This window comes from Chinchilla lanigera, unplaced genomic scaffold (genome assembly GCF_000276665.1).
Source record: "Chinchilla lanigera isolate Chin_1 unplaced genomic scaffold, ChiLan1.0 scaffold00019, whole genome shotgun sequence".
Classification (NCBI taxonomy): domain Eukaryota; kingdom Metazoa; phylum Chordata; class Mammalia; order Rodentia; family Chinchillidae; genus Chinchilla; species Chinchilla lanigera.
The window spans coordinates 9,677,382-9,696,985 of record NW_004955420.1 but is presented as its reverse complement, the minus strand read 5'-3'; the positions used below and the strand labels follow the sequence as shown (position 1 = coordinate 9,696,985).

General features: G+C 36.2%; 2 protein-coding genes across 2 annotated transcripts in view; one reads left to right on the top strand and one right to left on the bottom strand.

Annotated features, from left to right (window-relative positions):
- Positions 1–7,910, top strand: part of Ccdc39 (coiled-coil domain containing 39) — a 38,731-nt gene extending 30,821 nt beyond the window's left edge. Inside the window, exons 15-20 of the mRNA XM_005383062.2 lie at positions 3,601–3,760; positions 4,162–4,268; positions 4,971–5,111; positions 5,232–5,411; positions 5,650–5,738; positions 6,535–7,910. Coding sequence (XP_005383119.1) covers positions 3,601–3,760; positions 4,162–4,268; positions 4,971–5,111; positions 5,232–5,411; positions 5,650–5,738; positions 6,535–6,691 — 834 coding nt within the window. The 3' untranslated portion in view covers positions 6,692–7,910. The remainder of the gene's footprint in view (positions 1–3,600; positions 3,761–4,161; positions 4,269–4,970; positions 5,112–5,231; positions 5,412–5,649; positions 5,739–6,534) is intronic.
- Positions 7,911–9,977: 2,067 nt separating this feature from the next.
- Positions 9,978–19,360, bottom strand: Ttc14 (tetratricopeptide repeat domain 14). Its single transcript, XM_005383061.1, has 12 exons — positions 19,064–19,360; positions 18,500–18,624; positions 18,168–18,367; positions 16,781–16,865; positions 16,294–16,423; positions 15,884–16,039; positions 15,474–15,545; positions 14,990–15,109; positions 14,768–14,890; positions 13,313–13,430; positions 12,287–12,396; positions 9,978–11,316 (listed from the first exon to the last, which is right to left on the bottom strand). Exons 1-12 carry the CDS (start codon positions 19,222–19,224, stop codon positions 10,392–10,394), a joined length of 2,325 nt encoding a protein of 774 aa, XP_005383118.1. The 5' UTR covers positions 19,225–19,360; the 3' UTR covers positions 9,978–10,391.
- Between the last annotated feature and the right edge of the window lie 244 nt (positions 19,361–19,604).

Here is a 19,604-nt window from a genome sequence, read left to right as displayed (position 1 = left end):
TTTTTCATTGTAGACAGCTGCTTTCATGCCAAACGAAGGACAGTAGCATCCTCTGTAGCTACATCACCCTGAATCTTAAACTCCACTTTCCCACTGCAGTCCTGGTAAGCAGCTGTCCATACAGGAAGAGGGCTGCTCTTTGCCCTCTCATTACACAGGAGACATAGCAGGTGAAACTGCATTCTGATGTTTGAGAGTTGCTTGCCATCCCATGCTTAATTACCTCTTAATAACCAGTAAGAAATCCAGAATGATAAGGAATTGGATGTCTTTCTGAATACTGCATAGTTTCCTACTGAAAATACCTGAGCAGGTCTGATTTCCTTTATAGAAACATCCCGGGAATTATTCAACACACTACAGCGTTTCTGTGTATCACACATGGGTAAGAGATCTCCCAATTTACACCTTCACAAGATGGTCCTTGTGGATACTCTGTACTTCTACATATCCCCTTAAACTCCAAAGTTTTCTTGTGTGGTCCTTTCTCAAGACTGCTTCGAACACATACACTAAGGGTGGCATGCTTGCCACTTTTCTGGAAATTCTGCCTAACCTATGGGAAATCAGTTCTCGCCAAGCTTTCTTAGAGCTTGTTGGTCTGTAGTACTTCAAGCATCTACCTAACACTAAGGGGACATTCCTCCTCCCAAGCTTTAAAGGTTTTCATAAGGCAAGGGGTAGGCCCTAGTTTGTTAGGTGTTGGGGAAAATGTACACCTTGCAATTTCAATTAAGTTTCTCTACCAACAAAGGCAGTGGTGGTTTACCTACAGTACTGATGCTAAAGCACTTGTGTACTCAGCTTGTTTTTACCAAGATGATCCTTAATAAGTTACTACTTGGGGCCTGTTTCTTCACTTGCAATATGAGGGCTGAAAGTTACCTTTGTTGGGAGAAATAAATGAGAAAATGTACTCAAAGCCTTTAGGACTGTGCCTGACACCAAGTAAACTCTCGTGAAATGTTAGCTATTACTGTTACTGCTATGATAGTGAGTTACTCTGCCCAGAAAAGCCACTGCAAAACAAAGCCACACTGAAAAAAATTCCCTTCTAATTGTTTGCTTTCCTGCTGCAATGACAGATTACTAGCTTCAACAGAGACTGACCCATGAAGTCTGAAATATTGATCTGGCCTCACATAGTAAGTTTGTTGACCTCTTACTTAAAGCTGTCGTAACTGCAAGTTAAGCTGCAACTTCTAGTAGTTACAACAGTCTGGATGTCAAGTGTCATTAGCTAGAGTGAAATTCCATCTTCTGCTCAGCAGTCGAGGTCAAGATGAATGTGCTGGCTAGGCGGCTTCTTCAGAGGGTTGGGAAGGAGAATGTTTTGTGCCTCTGCCCTATTTTCTGGTGGCTTACTGGCAGTCTCTGGTGCGTCCTGGCTTGTAGGTACATCACCCTGATGCGTCTTCACCTTCACATGGTGTTCTTCCTGTCACCAGACTTTCCTCTGTACACATCTGTCAAAGTTTCCTATTTCTGCCAGACATTATACTTTACTCCATTAAGGACCACCTTAATGACTTAATCCACAAAGACCCTATTTCCAAGTAAGGTAATAGGGTACTGAAGGTACCTATAGGTACTAATAAATGCGGTACTGAAGGTTAGGACTTCAATGTCTTTTTCTTTACAGACATAGCTCGACTCTGTGTTTTTGGTTTTGCAGTAGTCTACAGCCTATGGGGCATGCATACATGGCTTTAACCAGTTTTTTTATCTTGCAGGATCTAACTCCTTTTTAAAAGCTAGGCTGAAAAATATAATTAACAACCAATGATGAACTGGCAAATTTCAAATCTTATTTCCAAGTTCCTCTTACTTGGTACAGGGATTTAATTTTGACTATAATGTAATGGAACTGTCCAACTGAGGTACTTGAAAGTGCTTTGAAATGTTAAAAGGTTATTTAAAAAATTTCCAAATATCCAATTTTCTAGGCCAGATATCCAGTACATAATCTGACTTTAGAGGCAAAATAACTTTAGAACTTCAAGGTATACTATGGAATTAGGTCAAGAATTACAGGATGAACAAATATTTGAAATGAAGGAACCATGTTCAAAAGGGGAGTGAGTGACTCAATTCATGGGTAGTTAAGCCACAATTAAAATCTGAATGTTCTGGTTGAGTTCTACTCACTCTCCCACTACACTATACACCAACTGAAATGGGTACCACATCTACACTGAAAGGAATTAGGTATCTTATCTGACAACTTTTATGTTTAGTTTTTGCTAAGCTTTCAACACATAAATTGAACATATTTATGGGGCACTGTGTGATGTTCCTATCCATGTGTACAATCTTAACATCAGAGCAAGCATCTTTCCTCAAATATTTATCCTTTGTGGCTTTTATTATATGTGATAAAAGTATGTATAACATGTTTTGAAAACTAATAAATACCAGTGAAAATGTTAGGAACTGAAATGTTACTAATGAAACATCTTTCTCATTGACTACATTCTGGTTCAAATACATACTTCGGGATTCAATTTAAAAATCAGTTTTGACGAAAAATTGACTTTGTGATCTGTTCATTTAGCACTGGGAGCTGAACCCAGGGAGCTTGGACTACATCTTCAGCCCATTTTAATCCCACCCGAGGAAGGGTCTTGCTAAATTGCCCAGGCTGGCCTTGAACTCAGAATCCTACTTTAGCCTCTGAAGTACCTGGGATTATAGGCTTGATTGACTTTCCATGGAAATTCAGGACCTACATACCTCCTTAACTGAAATATTTAATGTGTTTACCTGTATTGTAAGGAAGAAGGCAATGTTTGTAACACTGGCGAGAATTTCAATAGAAATAGTATTCATTTCCAGTTAACATTAGTTAACTGCCAGTAGTCATGGTCGTTTTGTCCAGAATAGAGAAGCATTTGCCCAGGTGATGTCCTAGAACTTGTGCTATCATGCCCAGCTTTATGTCGTTTTAATTATGTGCGCACGGTACTCCAGTCAACCTCTAATCCGAGAAATTCTTGGGAACTGTTTGGAAGAACTCTAGAAACCCGTACCCAGGGAGTTACCTTGGTAAAAGATCGCTGAGTACTGCACATCAAACTCCAAGGAAGCTTTGGTTTGGTGACTTATGTTTTCTTCTGGGACAGCATTTATCATGATGACTTTTTTTTTCTATTTTACAAAATTCGTAACGAAACACACCCAGGACATTATTATTTTTCAGGATATACTTTGTTCATTTTTTACTTCATCCCAAGATTTGAAATGATAGTATTCCTGAACTTCTTTCAGGCTAAAATTTAATACCTACTGTGGAACCCCTCTCCAGTGACCTCTTTTTCTCCTCTCAGTAAATTCCACACTGCTTCACTTGGCAACTGTCTGCTAGAGTTATATGTAAGTTGTGGGTAATTACTGTATTTTCATCACAGTTTTTGTATGCTATGTTTCATAATTTGAAGGCTTTAGGATTTGGTCTTCTACTCTGAATCACATACAAGAAATAAATGCCCGGGACCACATGTAGGCCCTAAGGTAAACTGACACTGTTTTGAATATACTGTCTGCTTCAAAGATAGACCTTTCCCTTATGAAAATAACTTTAACTATTTCTGTACCTCACAGGCTGCTCAAGAAAGAGAAGAACTTCAAAGGGAAGGCGACAGTTTGGATGCGAAGATCAACAAAGCTGAAAAAGAAATCTATGCTCTCGGAAACACCTTGCAAGTGCTGAACAGCTGCAACAGAAATTACAAACAATCTTTTAAAAAAGTGACTCCATCTAGTATGTAGGAGTTATATATATCTATATTTATATAGTGAAAGCTGATATTTACTTAAGAGGAATACTAGTGAAACGTGGAGAAAGTGCACTGTGTTTCACTGGGTCAGAAAAATCAACCACCCTTCCCCTCCCCTTTTGTGTAATTAGCCTGATAAGGTATAAATTATTAGTGTGGCATATCACTGCTCTCGGAATTAATTTTAAATCTGAAGAAAGTGTGTTGCTGCTGTACATTAACCAAAGAAGTGGCTATTACATTCCTGTATGGCTTTTCCTCAGGTAAAAGGAATTTAACCTTTCATATCAAAGAAATGTTAGAAGTTCAATATATATAATACTTTAAGATTGCTTGCTGCGTAGTATACTGAAAATTCAAATTACATAAGTTCTCTGAATTCTAGGTGATGAGTATCAGATAAAAATTCAACTAGAAGAACAAAGAAGAGCTGCTGATGAAAAATACAGATATAAACAGAGACAAATCAGAGAACTTCAAGAAGATATCCAGGTAAATTCTATATGCTTGTTAGAAAGGAACACTTGATAAAAACCACCTATCATTATTACCACTTCTAGTCTCTAAATCTTGCACAAAGAAGACAGTTACTTAGAGGCTCTTTAGGGAGATAGTAGGGCATATGGGTCTAACTTAAAGGAGACTCATACTTGTCCATTTAAACAAGTGATGGCAGTATTAGGCAAATCAGTTAAAATCCCATTCTAAGCACTGACGATTATTTATTAGTTGATGGATTACAGCTAGCAAATTATCATATGTTCACCAATTTAGTATCTATTTAATGAACTTTTATTTAATTCCTGAAAGATCACATTAAGGTTGCTTCTGAAAGTTTAAAAGATAAAAATAATCTAAAGGAAATCACCAAAAGACAAAAGAACATGTGCTGTAAGCAGGCCCTCTCTGTAAAAACTTTTTAACAAAGAAAATTCAAAGGACACATATAAATTGTGAATCTGAACTATATGCATTTTAGTAATTGCTTGCATTATTTTTTCTAAGTATGATTAAAATACTTTTCCATGGAATTATATAAAAAACTTAATCCACAAGACCAATACACTGATTTATACACCATATGCATCAAGGTGTGTCACTATATACAAGAATAAATGAACTACGCGAATACTTGACAAATGGCAAATGACAAGTCAGCTTTTTATTCTAATCAATATGTTAAAACTTTTCCAGAGCATGGAAAACACTTTACAACTTACAGAACATTTAGCAAATAATGTCAAAGAAAAGTTATCAGAGAAGCAAGTTTTTGCATCTCAACTACACAGAGAAACTGAGGAGCAGAAGCCAAAACTAGAGAGAGTGACTAAACAGGTATAGTTATGTTTGTACAGTGACTTATATTTACAACTTTTTCAAGTTTAAATGGTAAGATCAAGTCCTTTATCCTTAAAAATTCTTGAATAGGTTTATATAACTTTATTTTACCAACAGTGTGAAAGACTCACAAAAGATATCCGTCTTCTGAAACACACAAAAGAAGAAACACCAGAAGAACAAGACATTAAACTTCGTGAAGTGAAACAATTTCATAAGGTCATCGATGCAATGCTAGCTGACTGTATAGGAGAGAATGCCGAGGTCCATCTTATCCTTCAAACATACTTTAAGCAGGTGATATACATAGTACCTTCGCATTTTTTTTGGTTGGTACTGGGGGTTGAAATCTAGGCTTTGTGAATTCTAGGCCAAGTGCTTTGCCACTGAGCTACATCCCCAGTCTCTAATTTTTTAACACTTAATGAAAATAAAAATTTTTTTATGATGTTCATCATAAAGTAAAATCTAATTTAAAAATTTTTTTTTCCTAAATTCTGGTAGGTCTAATGATTACTGTTCCGTATTTTTCCAGAACGGATTAGAGCTGCCTATCGTTAGCTCTAAAGGCAGCCACCAGAGTTCTGCATCTTCTTCTTCACAGGCTTCCCTGGTATCTCTAAGGTAAGTGGAAGGTTAACTACCTCTTTTAAGTTTCAAAATGGCAACAGAAGTATATACATGGAGAGTATAATTTTTGTGAATAAAGCTGTATTTGGGAAATTTTACACAGTCGGGTTTATTATACTTTATTGTGCTAAGAAGCAAGCTAGTTTTTCCTTCTGCAACTGAATGTTATCAGAATTGTTATCAGGGATGCTTAATCAACACTCTTATACATTGTTGGCAAAATAAAATTTATTAATGATGATCATGATTTTAGAATTTCCAATCTCCTACAGCCAGCAGCTACTTAATACCTTGCAGTAGTTCGTATAGATTTTAAGGAAAAAACAAAGTCCTAAGAAACAGTGCTTAAGTACTTAAAACTGTTTCTTACATAAAGAAGCTAAACTTCTCTGTACTTTCATGAAATATATTTTAAAAACATTTGAATTGTATGCGTTATTTTCCAAATGATCCCACCATTTTATCCTTGCCAACACACCATACTTTTCTCTTCAGCTTAAAGTATATATACTGTTATTTTAATTACTCTTGCAAACTGTTAGTGCTTTTAACTCTAAGAGGCTGCCAAGAGTTGAAAATATTTATCTCACAGAAACATATTTATTGAAATTATGTTCCTATTTCCTTTTTAAAAATTATTTTTGGATATTAATGATCATACTTTTAAAATTTATTAACATGTAATATGTACATTTTCTCTTATGGAATGATAGTATCTTTTTTCAATGGGGGGGTCTATTCAAACATAAATTTGTACTAAACTTATAATTTTTTTCTCTTTTTCCGTTAGGTCCTCTAAGAGTAGCGTAAATGTTTCTGCTTCTCAGGCTTCCATTAAAGTCCTCGAGCTCCGCCTCCCAGACTCTTCCCCAGGAGGCACTAGTTCTAGGCCAGTCAGTGCGAGCACTAGTTCTACTGATATGAAAAGCAACAAGAGCGGCAAATAAACATTACTTTTTTGAACAAGTTTTAAACACAAACACAAAAATCTCCTACCTAATACTAAGTCCCATCTGACTTTTGAGCTCCATATAACAATAGAGGCCTACTGAATAGGGTCAGAAATACAAGATGATCAAAGGTTTTATTCAGTAGAAAATGTAAAAACTGTTGCTTTTAAGGTAATTTTCTTAGTTCCCTACTATTTTATTTTTAGAGAAGGAAGATAATAGCAGATTCTTAATAAAGCTACAAAGTATATAAGCATGGGGCAAATAGTGTTTTTCATTGCAATTTTCATGTTTGTAATGTTAGAATATACTACACGCTTCTAAGGTAACAGAATCTGAGGAAGAAATTTCTGAAGATTCACTGCATATTACAATAAGAAAATTTGTATTTATTTTATAAGATACCCAAATTAGACTTTCTTTATGCAAAGAAATTTATTTCTCAGACAGTTTTTGGGAAAAAAAAAAAATCTGTTAAAGGCAGTTTCTTCTTTTGGTATAATTTTTAATTAAAAAAGAGTATTAACTCCCCCCCTGAAGAAAACTGGTAAGAGAAATACAGCTTAGTAAAAAAAAAGAAAATACAGCTTAAATTTCTAAGAATTATTCTACTCTGCCCTTGCAAGAAATCAAACATATTAAAGATTTTGCTTTAAAATAAGCCAACTAATTATATTTTTTGAGATTCCCTTAATAAACAATTTAAAGAAAGCTAGCTATGATTTGCCATTAGAATTCTACAGATTTATCCTGGAGACAGGTCACCAGATTTAGAATTAGTTTATCCAGTTAATACTTTGTGCCCAGCACTGTGAACTTTTGGAACAGAGTATGACATACCAAGAGATTTCAAACACATGTACTAGAATTTAAGCACATCCTTCAAACCTTGAAAAAAATTCAGCGTGAATGTTATTGTCTTAGCCATTATTCACAAATCCTTCTCAAAAGCAGTAATGTTAGTAAATCTCTCCTGATTTCTTGTTTTGTTTTAGAAATAGCTTACAAAATACAGTATTTAAATCCACAAATTAAGATGGGTAAAAAGCTGGGTAACTTTTTGGCTGAAACGTTGCTCTAAGCATGAGATTCATTTAGAAGTTCTAAAACCTGATTATTATATAGTCATTTTGTTCAGCTAAATTCTTATTCTCAGTTATGTATAAGTTTGTAAATTACCTGGAACTCAAAACATAAAATGTATTCTTGAAGTCAAGAGTTGCATCTTATTACTTGCTTTCTTTGTTCAGTCACTTTGCTATGCTTTCTCCTTTCACTTGTAATATGGAAAATAGTAGCAACTATATACAAGTTTACTGAAACTGGGTAATATAAATGTACAGGGATTGACATACAGTAATTTCTCTACAACTAGAACTATCTACTAAATCGCTATCTAGAGCCTAGCACAGTAATTATGGAATGGTTAGGTTTTTCGGCCAGCATACAAGTTTACATTTAACCCTTAACTAAAATAAGTTTACACTTCAGTATAATAACAACTGGCAAAACACTGAAAAATCCCTCCAAATCTGATCTTAACCCCCAAGTCATTCTTCTAACTTATTTTTGGAAACCAAAACACAGACAGTCTAAGTATGTTCAAACTACAGACATACCAATGCTGAGAAAAATTACTGAAGATGTCACTATGAATTTTTGACAGTTTAATCCCCAATAGTGGTTTTTGTTTTTTCCTTTCTGGGATCAGTTTCCTAAGTATAGCCTTAGAAACAGGTTGGACACTGCTTAAATTTGGTATATCTCAAGAGACCCTGGGAAAGAAGGAACTTTTAAATTCAATCAGCCTAAAAGATAAGGCACTATCTTAACACTGAGGTAAAATGGTATGTGTAAGTTGTAAGCTGTGCTAGAGTTTCTCAAGTTTCAAGGGGCTAGGGCAAGAGGTAGTTTCTGCTTTTTGAAAAGCTCATTATGGCCAGGTCAGGGGCACATACTTGTAATCCCAGCTACTTGGGAGGCTGAGGCAGGAGGATTGTCAAGTTTGAGGCCAACATGAACTACACAGTGAGACTATCTTTAAAAAAAGAAAGGTTGGGGATGTGTAGCTCAATGGTGGAGTGCCTGCCTACCACGTCAGAGGCCCTGGGTTCAATTAATCCTCAGCACTTCAAAACACGACAACAAAAACTCCATTATGTGGAAGTATGTAGGGACAACAGGACTATTAATACACAGAACACTGAGACTCTTCTTGCACAGACTGGTGCATGCGTGAGTTAGCCTACTCCTGTTGCCATCATCTATGTTCCTAACCAGGGGCTCTTCTCCCTGCTCCACTGCAAAGTGAGTTCATTTTCCCACTGGGCTCACACATCACTACACTTTGAAGGACACAAATAAGATTAAATAGTGTTAAAGGTCTGATATTTCACCAGTGGCAAGAAGACAGAAGGAACTGTCTCTTCTTCCTGTATCATTCTTACCTAGACCTTTGTAGATGGATACCCACCTATACCCATCCTGTGTCATCATGAGCGATGGGATTAAAATTCCACTGCCATTTATAAGCTTTTAGAATCTTAAATTACAAAGATTCTAAAAAGCATCATAATCCCAATATTTATACTTATCAACAGCTCCCAAAGAGATTATTATATTTAATACTTTGGGGAGGGTCTTTAAAATCCAAGTCCCTTCCTCCTTTAGCTCCAGCTGAAATTTATTTCTTCTGAGTAAAAAATTTATTCTGAGTAAAATTAAGCTGTGGTTGGCCCAGTCTTTTATTGAGATCTTGAGAAAAGAGGCAGTAAGGGAGGCAAGGTGCTAAGAGTAAGGAAGAAACGTAGAAACACAGGCCAGTCCTAGGCTATTTAAAAACAGGCCTAGCGACTTCCCAACAGAACATATGCAATACTAGGACAGCTCTCTAATTTTCCTTCCCCAGAGGAATAACAGATTTACAGTGTGCTTCTCTACCACTGCTGTTTTTGCTAACAGGATCAGTTTCTATTCTGATCTACTCTTGCCTAGAATACACCAGTGCTTATGGTTAAATTTCTTATGGCCACAGTGGTAACAGTAAGTAAAACAATAATAAGGGACAAATACACAAAACAGGCTCTTAATCAACTTTCCTGGTCTTATTTGAAGGTATCTGTTAAACTGAGTAAAAGCCAGTGAGTGTTCACAGACCACTTTTAATTAAATTAGGCTTTTCAGAGGCAAATTAGTAGGTGCGATCTGTTTTAAAATAAAACTGCAAAAAAAATTAGTAATTAAATGATATAAAATAGTACTCAAGAGACATTCAAACATGCTCTTTCAAAATCTAAGGGCTTTTAATGTAACAGAAAAGAGTAATTTTTCATGAAATGATCCAAGCTTTTAATGCAAATTTAACTTTCTGCCAAACAGCGAGATAGGATGGGCCCAGGAATTTGCATACACCATAATACAATGAAGCAACAATGTTTTCAGAGAATTACCTTCAGTTTAGGTAAAGAAATTTCAATTGTCATAGTAAGAAATATACTGTACATACACATACTCATGGGAAGGCTAAAACTGAACTGTGACAAAGGGACTTAACCTGAATCATAGTTCAGGTAAGCTTTCTCTAATCTCTACAAATAACTTTGGAAGCAAACATTTCTGCATCAGATTGCTATGATTAAAATACACTAAAATATTTAGTAGCAGTGCTTAGTATAATGGTACAAATTTCCTTGAAATATTAGTTTTTTGGCTTATTTCCTTTTTCTTTCTCAAATTCAGCTATCTGATTAAATATATTGAGTAAATTTTGAGGTAAATTTTTTTTAACTTTGCTTTCTGATTGCTCTTTGCTACTTAATCCATCTTCTTCTGGAACTTGTGTTCTGTTATCTTCCCTAGAACTGTCCTCTCTTTCATAATCTCCTTGACTGCTGTTTAATCGGTACCTCTGCTCATGTCTACTGGAATCATGTGATCCAGGATAAGTGTATTTCTTGTGTTTTTCACCTGACCTCCACGAGTAGTCTGAACTGGCGGGTGAAGTGGAATACCTCGTGGCACCTGGCTCCCACCTTCTGTAATGCTCTTTTCTTCCCTCTATGTCTCTTTCAAATCTCCTATAACCGTATACTTTGTCCTCTGAATTCCTACAGATGGAATCTGAGGAATTTCTTCTACTAGAAAAATGTCTTTCTGATTTATACGGTTTTTCTGTTTTGCTACCACCTGCCTGGGTTTTATAGCTATTATAAGAATCTCTCGGATCTTCAGACCTACCTCCAAAATCATCCGGTCTTTCAACTGAAGATGGAGAGAGAGGGCATCTAACTTTCTCTTTTACCTGTGTCTTTGGATACTGGAACTTATCCTGCTTTTCCAGTAGTTTTTCCACCTCTTGTTTTTGATTAAGAAAAGATGCTGAAGTGTTACTTGGAACTGGGTAGCACTCATCTTTCCTACTCTGATCTACCTGACTTGAGGATGCCCTAGATGCATGCCTTTTGGAGCTGCGAGAAGACTCTGAACGGGTCCTCTTATGTTTCTTATGCCTTTTGTGATCAGAAGACGAAGAGGATGAGGATGAAGAAGAGGAAGAAGAAACAGATTCATCATCAGATGAAACACTTGAAGAAGATGATGATTTTCTTCTTTTCTTCTTTAGCCTAAAAACATAGTTAACTCATCAGGTATGTGAAATACAAAAATGTTACTAAAGTTCATAAAGATTTTGATCCTGTTTTCCTTTCCTTAGAGATTTCCTTTTGGGGGCCAGGGACATAGTTCAGTGGCATAAGCGCCAGCCTGGCAAGCACAAGTCCTGAGTTTGATTCCAGGTACTTAAAAAAAAAAAAAAAGCTAAAAAAAAAAAAAGATTTCCTTTTGTGGGGTGTACCAGGAATCAAACTTAATACCTTTCGCTTGCCAGGCAGGTGCTGTACTACTGAGCTATATCCCCGGTCCTTGAAGATTTTGACCGAGCTGTAGCTCACACAATAATATACAAATGAAAAATGATATAATGATTTCAGTTACTACAAAATCCAATTTTACCATCAAACATGACTTCTGGAAAAAATACCTGTGCCGAGGTGTGTCACTGTGAGCACACTGCTCATTTGTGAAAGACACAGCGACACTTCTAATATTAAAAACTTAAGACTAAATGAAGCCAAAAGGAAAATATTTCAGTTTTATATATGGCTACCTCTCGCTTCACTCAGCTCTTTGTCAGGCACTGTCTTGTGCATGGTAGATGTTTAATTGTATCTTGGACGCACCAATTATGACAAGCAAAAATATCTCCAGACATTGGCAGATACTATCTCGAGAACAAACCACCCCTAGCTGAAAACCAGTGCTCTACTTATAAAACATTTCTAACATCCAGATAATTAAAATAACTTATTCTGTAGTTTAATTCTAAGATTAATTTTCTTTTCTTTCACAGTTCTAGTTTCATATTCTACTTTGGTTAGAATCTTTTATAGAAAACTGTATGGAACATATACTTGCTGAGAACTCTTAACAGGTATCATTTAAATGATTTTTTTTCTTACTTACTTTATTTCCATATGGCACTTTGGGTTCAACTCAGTAGCTGCTTAAGTTAAAATACTGAAGATTATAGTTTACCTTTTCTCCTCTTTTAAGAGCTTACGCAACTTTTCTGCACTTGTTTCTATTTTCTTTGTTTTCTGCTTTTCTTCTTTTTCAGCTTGCTTTTCTCTTAATTCCAAAGATTTCTTTTAGAACCCAGATATCAGAAAAAACCACACGTTAAAAATAGAATATACAAAACCCAGTATTTAAGAGACCACCCCAAACCAGAAACCCAATTTGGTATGCCCAAATCACCATAAAGCCACCATTAAGGAAGTATTTTGTAACATAAAAAAATTATACAGATGTTTGGCATTAATCATTAAAATGGCCAGAACAGTATTGAGGACCATATTGCAGGTGGTATCCCATGAAAAGAGGGGAAGCCATTGCAGTGGTACCAATGACCCAGGGTGCAAAAAAGGATAAAAATAAAACATAAAGAATTATTTTTAAAAATTGAAAAATTTAAAAAGGATGCAAAGTTTACAAATAAAATTCAAATGAAGACATTCCATTAAGGTGAATTGGGGTTGGGAACACCATGTTCAAATACAAACCATTTTAAAAATAGCACAGCCCAGTTGGATGCATGATTACATAAGAAATCATTTTCCAGTTTGTGGATGGGGATGAGCAGCACCAGATGTCACAGACACAGCAGCAATGGTCCAATTCAGAAGAAAATGCATGAGAAAACATCATCATCAGTATTACAGGAAAAAGCATGTTAAATGTCTCAAAAAGGTTTTCATAATTAGCTCAATTATAGTATCAATAGTGGTAACTTTATAACTATAGTTCTAGGTAAGCTCACTACAAACTACAGTTCTCAAAACCACATACTGCATTAGGAACTTTCCTAGAGTTATTTTGAGTACACTTAAAAAAGAAGCAGCACCATGAAATAATGTCAAACCCAATACAGAAAATTGCACTTAAAAAGAAATTTTCATAATGCTGCACTTAAGAAATCTAGAATATTCTTCCCTAGAAGAAAATTCTATTTTGGCATTATTTTTAGTATCACTAAATTTCTAAGAGGAAATAAAGAATCACCTGCATATATTTATGTAGTTTCTGCAAAGCATCCTCTGCATCTTTAAAAGTCTCATCCAAAGCCAAAGCTTTCTTATAGTAACTTTCAGCATTTAGAAACTTCTCCTCTTCTTCTAACCTGAATTTGAAAGGAAGATTTAGCACTTTAAAAGCAACAAAAGTATCCAAATATATATGTAGGCCAGAGGCTTATATGACAGAACTTTTAGAGAAAAGCCATGATTAGCAAATTATTCTCCAAAATGAACAAGATCTAAATCATAGGCTTCTTACTGTAAATTATTTGGTAAAGTGGTCACAAGAAATAAATGAAAATCCACTGCTAGTTTTTTGGGGTATTTTCATGTCTTTTTGATACTGGGTCTCACTATGCAGTTCAGGCTGGCCTTGAGCTCACTTATGTAGCCTAGGTTGTTCTCGAATTTGCAACGATCCTCCTGGCCTCAGCCTCCTGAGTGCTGGGAATACAGGTGTGTACCACCATGCCCGGCCACTAGTAATGAAATAGTACTGGCACACTTTCGTAGAATTATAAGAAAACACATGATAAACTGCTACCTGTAAATTTAGTAGTCTTGAGTGTTAGCACAGAACTATATAGGCTATTATTTCCTAGTAGTTTATGGAAATTTTTCCTTTCTACCGATTATTTTTTTTTTTTTTTTTTGTCCAAAAAAATCCATTAAAGTTCTGTGGAAATAAGCAGACACACATACTCCATAACCAGTCTGTGGATATAAAGCTCACAAATCTATGCTGTAAAAAAATTAAGTTTGAAAAGTATTGATAAAGAGCAGTGAAAGGACTCTGCAAAATGCTTTTAGTTCATAGAGAACAAATGCGGTCAGTTCTGTGTTGGCAGAATAGACTTAGGCAGACAAGGACCAAGTCAAAGATGGCTAACAGTTCTGGCTGGGGTAACTGGCTGATGCTCACTCAGATGGTCACCAAACACAGGTAATAAGACAACTACATCTCCATAGGCACTAGCTATTTACCTTCTGAGAAGCTAATCCAATCACTATTGAGAGGTTCATATAAGTTAAAAACAAGTATGCAGAATCTCATTAATTTGGAATTTCTAATGATTCAGACTAAAGTTATCATTCAAACAGGAATTAGTCAAATACATGACACAGAAAAGAGATGATCTATTTTTTAAAAAATTAATACTAGAATATAATCATGAAATGGGATTTTAATTATTAAAGTAGACTGTTACCAAATTATTTATGTTTGAAGTATTACATTTCTTCAAAATAATCTATAAATCACACTGGTCTATCAGTCACTAAATCTTTTGATACAGCTACTATGCCAAACATTATTTCAGTAATTCTGTTTCAGTGATTCTGAACTGAGTGAGCTACAGATGCTATTTCCTTACATAAAGTTTGAGCTTTTATAGTAGTTGGTTGAATATGAGACCTACTATTAACAAAATCTGACACTTACTGCCCTCCTCTTTCTACAAGTGTCTGGCAGAGGTATTTTCGTGCATTCCTGTGAGTTGGACAATTTTCTAATGCAAGCTCAAAATCTTCTATTGCTTTGTTCAGACTTCCTTTGGTTGCGTATCTGAAGACATTAAATAAAATTAGAGATATTTACCCTGTGAGCTATTTATAAATCTTTTTCACATTTACTTAACACTTTTAAAACCTGTAATTCACTTACAATGCTCCACGAGCTACCAAAGCTTCCACATTTTGTTTGTCTATTTCCAGAGCTTTATTGTATTCATTCATAGCATCCACATGACGTCCAACCTTAAAATAATCAACTCCAATCTTCACACTTTAAAAAAATAAAATGTTAGTATAAATATATCCTAAAGGCAAATGTCTTCAAATCTGGCAAACATTTAGTTTTCAAAAATACTTTCAACATACCTAAGAAGCACTTTGCTTTTTAATATTTTCATAACGAACATTTATAGAACATAGATATTGATACGGTTCTTTTTGCAAAAAACTGAAAATACTGAATGAAATTGAGGTCTAATAGTTACAACATAAGAGCAATGTATTATCTATCTAAAAAGTTAATGTGAAAAGACTCTTAATTCACATATAAACCAATTCTGGTCTTAATGATGACATGAAAATGCTGGCTTATCCTAACCTTTAGACTAAAGATTTTGTGAAAACAATCTTCATACCATTTTAAAGCCCAAGATGCAGACTGTTTCTTTCTTAATGCAGAAGCAAAATCATCTTCAGAGAAATTTTTGCTATTAAAGAAAATAAAAGTTGGAACAATAAATACTTTTTAAATAACTACATTTCACTTTGCCTGACAGGCCCTCAGCAGTGAGTACATCCTAAGCAAGAGATCTGTAATTAATTTATACAGCAAATATGATTAAACTGTCAAAAATATTATGTACAAAATAGATTTGTAAAGCATAAAACATGTGATACAGGTCCAGGAGATGGGATCCCGTTTATTCAACCTTGGCAATATTCTCTTGCTAGGCTTAGGATGCTCAGTATGTTTTTTAGCTATTCATTTAAGTTTGGCACCCCCTCCCCCCACACCACCTAAGAGAGCAACACTGATGTACTGTACCTTTGTAGGCCTCTCATTAAAGACGGTGGATTAGATTCATCTATTCCTAGTTTTTCTAGGAGGAATTCAACTACTCCTGGATTAACAAATCCCAAAGAATTCTGCATGATATTTTCATAGGATTCCAAAGAATTACTATTTAGCTCAACACTCCTCCTTAAAAAAAAAAAACAAAAACCACAAAAATATAAAAATGAGTAAAATTATTAGTACATACCATTTCTTTTAAAGAAATAGCATTATTTCTACCTTCTACCAAGTCTAAAGGAATTTAAAGTTTATAAAAATACAATGAGGACAATTTACAGTAAGACAAACTAAAATTCCATGTGTGAGAAGTTTCACAAAATATACTATTTTAATCCAAGAAACTTGCAATGAACTGCTTCTCAAACAGTTTGGATAAATACCTGTAATACAGAGGAAGCTCTTCAGAAGTAATTACACCTAGTTTAATACTGGATAGGTGTGGTGGAAGAGATGAGCTATACAGAGACACCGCAAGCTTTTCATGGTACCTGTCAATATCCTTGATTCCAGCTTAAAATGAAATAAAAAAAGAGAACTAAGCCCAAAGAAAAATGTAAACCAACATAAAAATATATAAAAATTGTTAAACACTACCCCATTAGGCTACATTGTAAAAATTGATTAAAAAAAAAAACAAAAAACCTTCGTTTTTTTTTTTTTCCTTTTTTTGGTTTTTTGGGTCTTGCTATTGTAGTGCAGACTGGCCTTGAACTCCCTATGTAGCCCAGGCTGGCCTTGAACACCCCATGATCCTCCTGCTTTAGCCTCCCAAGTAAGTGCTGGAGTACAGGTATGCACCACCACACCCGACTTCAGTAAAAAAAATTTTAATTGTTGACTTTTTATTAGTAGAACGAAACTGAGCACCTCGAATGATGTCGCCAGTTTGGTAATATGATAAAGGATCTCCATGGTTACTGTGAGAAGGCACATCTCTTAATGGGCAAAGAGCCTGGAATGAGAAGTATTTGAAAACAGCAGACATTTCATTCTTCAGTGAGATTAGTTATCTTCTTTTAACTGCTCAGTACTAATAACTGACATGAATATTAAGAAACAGCAAAAACCCAACCTGTTTACTTTTTAACTGACATATAATTTATGTATTTATAGGGCACAGTCTGATAATTTAATACATTTATACCATGTGTAATTACATTAAGATAATTAGCATTTCCAAATTATTGTTTTTCTTTCCAAATTATTTCTTTGTGCTTAGAGCCTCAGGACCCCTCTGGTAGCTCTTCATAAAATATACATTCATTAGTACTGCACTATAGAACACTAAAACTTATTTCTCCTATTTAACTGTGTGTCAATTTCCTTCTACCTCCCCCAATCCCTGTCAGACTCTGCTAACCACTATTCTCACTTGAGATCAACTTTAGCTACCATACATGAATGACAACATGTGGTATTTGTTTTACTGTGTGTGACTTGTTTTACTTAACACAATGTTCTCTACTTCCATCCATTTTGCCACAAAGGACAATATTTCATTCTTTTTTATGGCTGAATAATATTTCATCTGTTCATCTGCCAATGGGCGTGTTGGTTTAGCTAAGTTTAAATGCAGGTTTTAGTTATAAATAATTTCCATATATAAATATGGTAAAACTTGTTTTCTGGCTCAGTTTGAAAACTATAAATTGCACAAAACTTTCTATTAGATTTAGGAACCAAATACAGATTATAAAACAAAAAGACATTTTGCACTTGTAAAAAACAGAATTGTGCCCAGAAGGTGTACGGTGTCCAATAAAAATGTAACGTGACTTCTCCAAAGTTCTGTTTTTCTTCCTTTTCATTTTCCTGGACAGTCAGAAAATCTGAAACCTTTTAAGATGTCATTTCAAATTGTGGACTATTCATCTAGGGCAAAATATCTTATTATAATGGGCAAATCTCTTACTTTTAATTATTGAAAGTATATAAATGAACTTTTCTGAATTATCCAAGTATCTCATGGAAATATTAAATGATTATGTTCCACTAGAATATAACTGCAGAATACCAATCGACCTCACCATGTCCGCTGATCTCTGAGCATGTAGAAAAGGAAACTGCCCTTGCAGAGTCCAAAAAAAACCCCAAAACCAAAAATGGAGGAAGAAACTTTTTTTCCCAGTTAATACTTCCCAAAATACCCAGGAAGTATACTTCAAAAAACTGAAAAAAAAAAAAAAAAAAAACCACATCATTTTTGGAATGAGATAACCATCAAAAAGAGGAAACTGAAAAGCTAGTAACTTACTGTGATTTCTAAGTGGGATATGTCTCTCATGATTCCACTTCCTAAACAGATTAACACCATGAAAAAACCAAATTCCCGAATGGAGCTAATTCTTCCAATTACTATATCACCACGCTCGATATCTCGGAAAAAAAGTTCTCTCCGATCCATACTAGGTATCTCCATGAATTGCTCTAAAGGCGGCATGACTGCAAAATGCTCTGCAAAAAATAATTACAACCGTGAGTTTTGATTTCCATTCGATTACAATCATACAGTTTTGATTTCCCTTTCACCTGAAATACCGTTAAACCAACCATTCAATCCTAAAAAGATTTCAGGACTAAACTCACCTTCATTGTCTTCATGAACTTCAGACGTCCCAGGTGCATCTGATTTCCAGGAAAGCGCAAAGAGCAGATCTGCTTTTTTGGAGATGAATTTTTGTATTTCGACATTGTCGTATCTCTTCTCTTTTCTTAAAAAGAACACAATTTATGAATATTAGTTTATCTGTAGAACCTTTTGCATCCAAACTTCTGCTTATGGCTTTCATTGCCCAATCCGCTCTAGGCTCGAGGTCTTACATCCTTGGACAGTTTTAACCAGGAATTCGCGTACTCGTCAACCTGGAGGTGGAGGGCGGGGAAACTTAACAAGTGACGCCTCCAGCTCCGGAGATAAAAGCCCAGGGGACTTTAGTTAAGAAATCAGCGCCGGGCGGAGCAGCGCCAGCGAGGTTGAAGTTCAGCCAGCGACGCGCACGCACGCACCGGAGCGCCGACCCTCCTGCACCCAGCCCTCCGCACCAGCGAGGCAGTGCTCTCGCGGCCCGGCTCGCCTGCGGCTAGGCGCAGCCCTGCGCGGCGGCTGCGGGCCCGCACTGGGTCCCCTTCCCCGTCTCGCTGTCCCATTACCTGCCCTGTAAATGCTGCTGCGGCGGCGGACCCCGAGCGGGCTCCGCCGCCGACCCCAGGAGGCTCCGGAAGTGCGGGTTGTCCTGCTGCTCGCTCCGGAGTAGAAAGAGCAGGGACGGCCCGTGGCAGTTCAGGGACTGCCGCAGGAGGTCCCGGTCCATGACTAGAGACTGCAGGCCCGCCGGCAAGTGGGCAGCGAGGCCCCCGTTCTACGCCCGCTACATGAGCTGGGTGATCTGTGAAGCTAAGGCAGCAGCCTCAAGGTAGCCGGAAACACACGGCACAGTCTACAGTAAGCCCGCCTCTCCCGGAAGTATTCGGAGCCGCCCCCAGAGGTAGCGGGGCGGAGATCTCGCGAATCCGGGCGAGACTACGGAAGCCGGAAGGAAAGGGCTAAGGAGTTTGTGTGAATGACTGATGTGAGAAACTTGCCTTAAAAAGATTTATTGACGTTATTAGGTAGAAGTAGCCCGAGTTGTACTGTAGGGTGACCAATTCATCCCCGTATTTACAGAGGCCAAGGTAAGAACTCCAGGCTAGT

Coding starts and splice junctions, on each gene's coding strand:
- Ttc14 (XM_005383061.1), bottom strand. CDS start 19,224: ATGGACCGGGACCTCCTGCGGCAGTCCCTGAACTGCCACGGGCCGTCC. Junction 16,866..18,167: donor TATCCCACTTAGAAATCACA/GTAAGTTACTAG, acceptor TTCTCATTCCAG/GCTCTTTGCCCATTAAGAGA. Junction 15,110..15,473: donor GCATCTTGGGCTTTAAAATG/GTATGAAGATTG, acceptor ATTTTTTTAAAG/TGTGAAGATTGGAGTTGATT.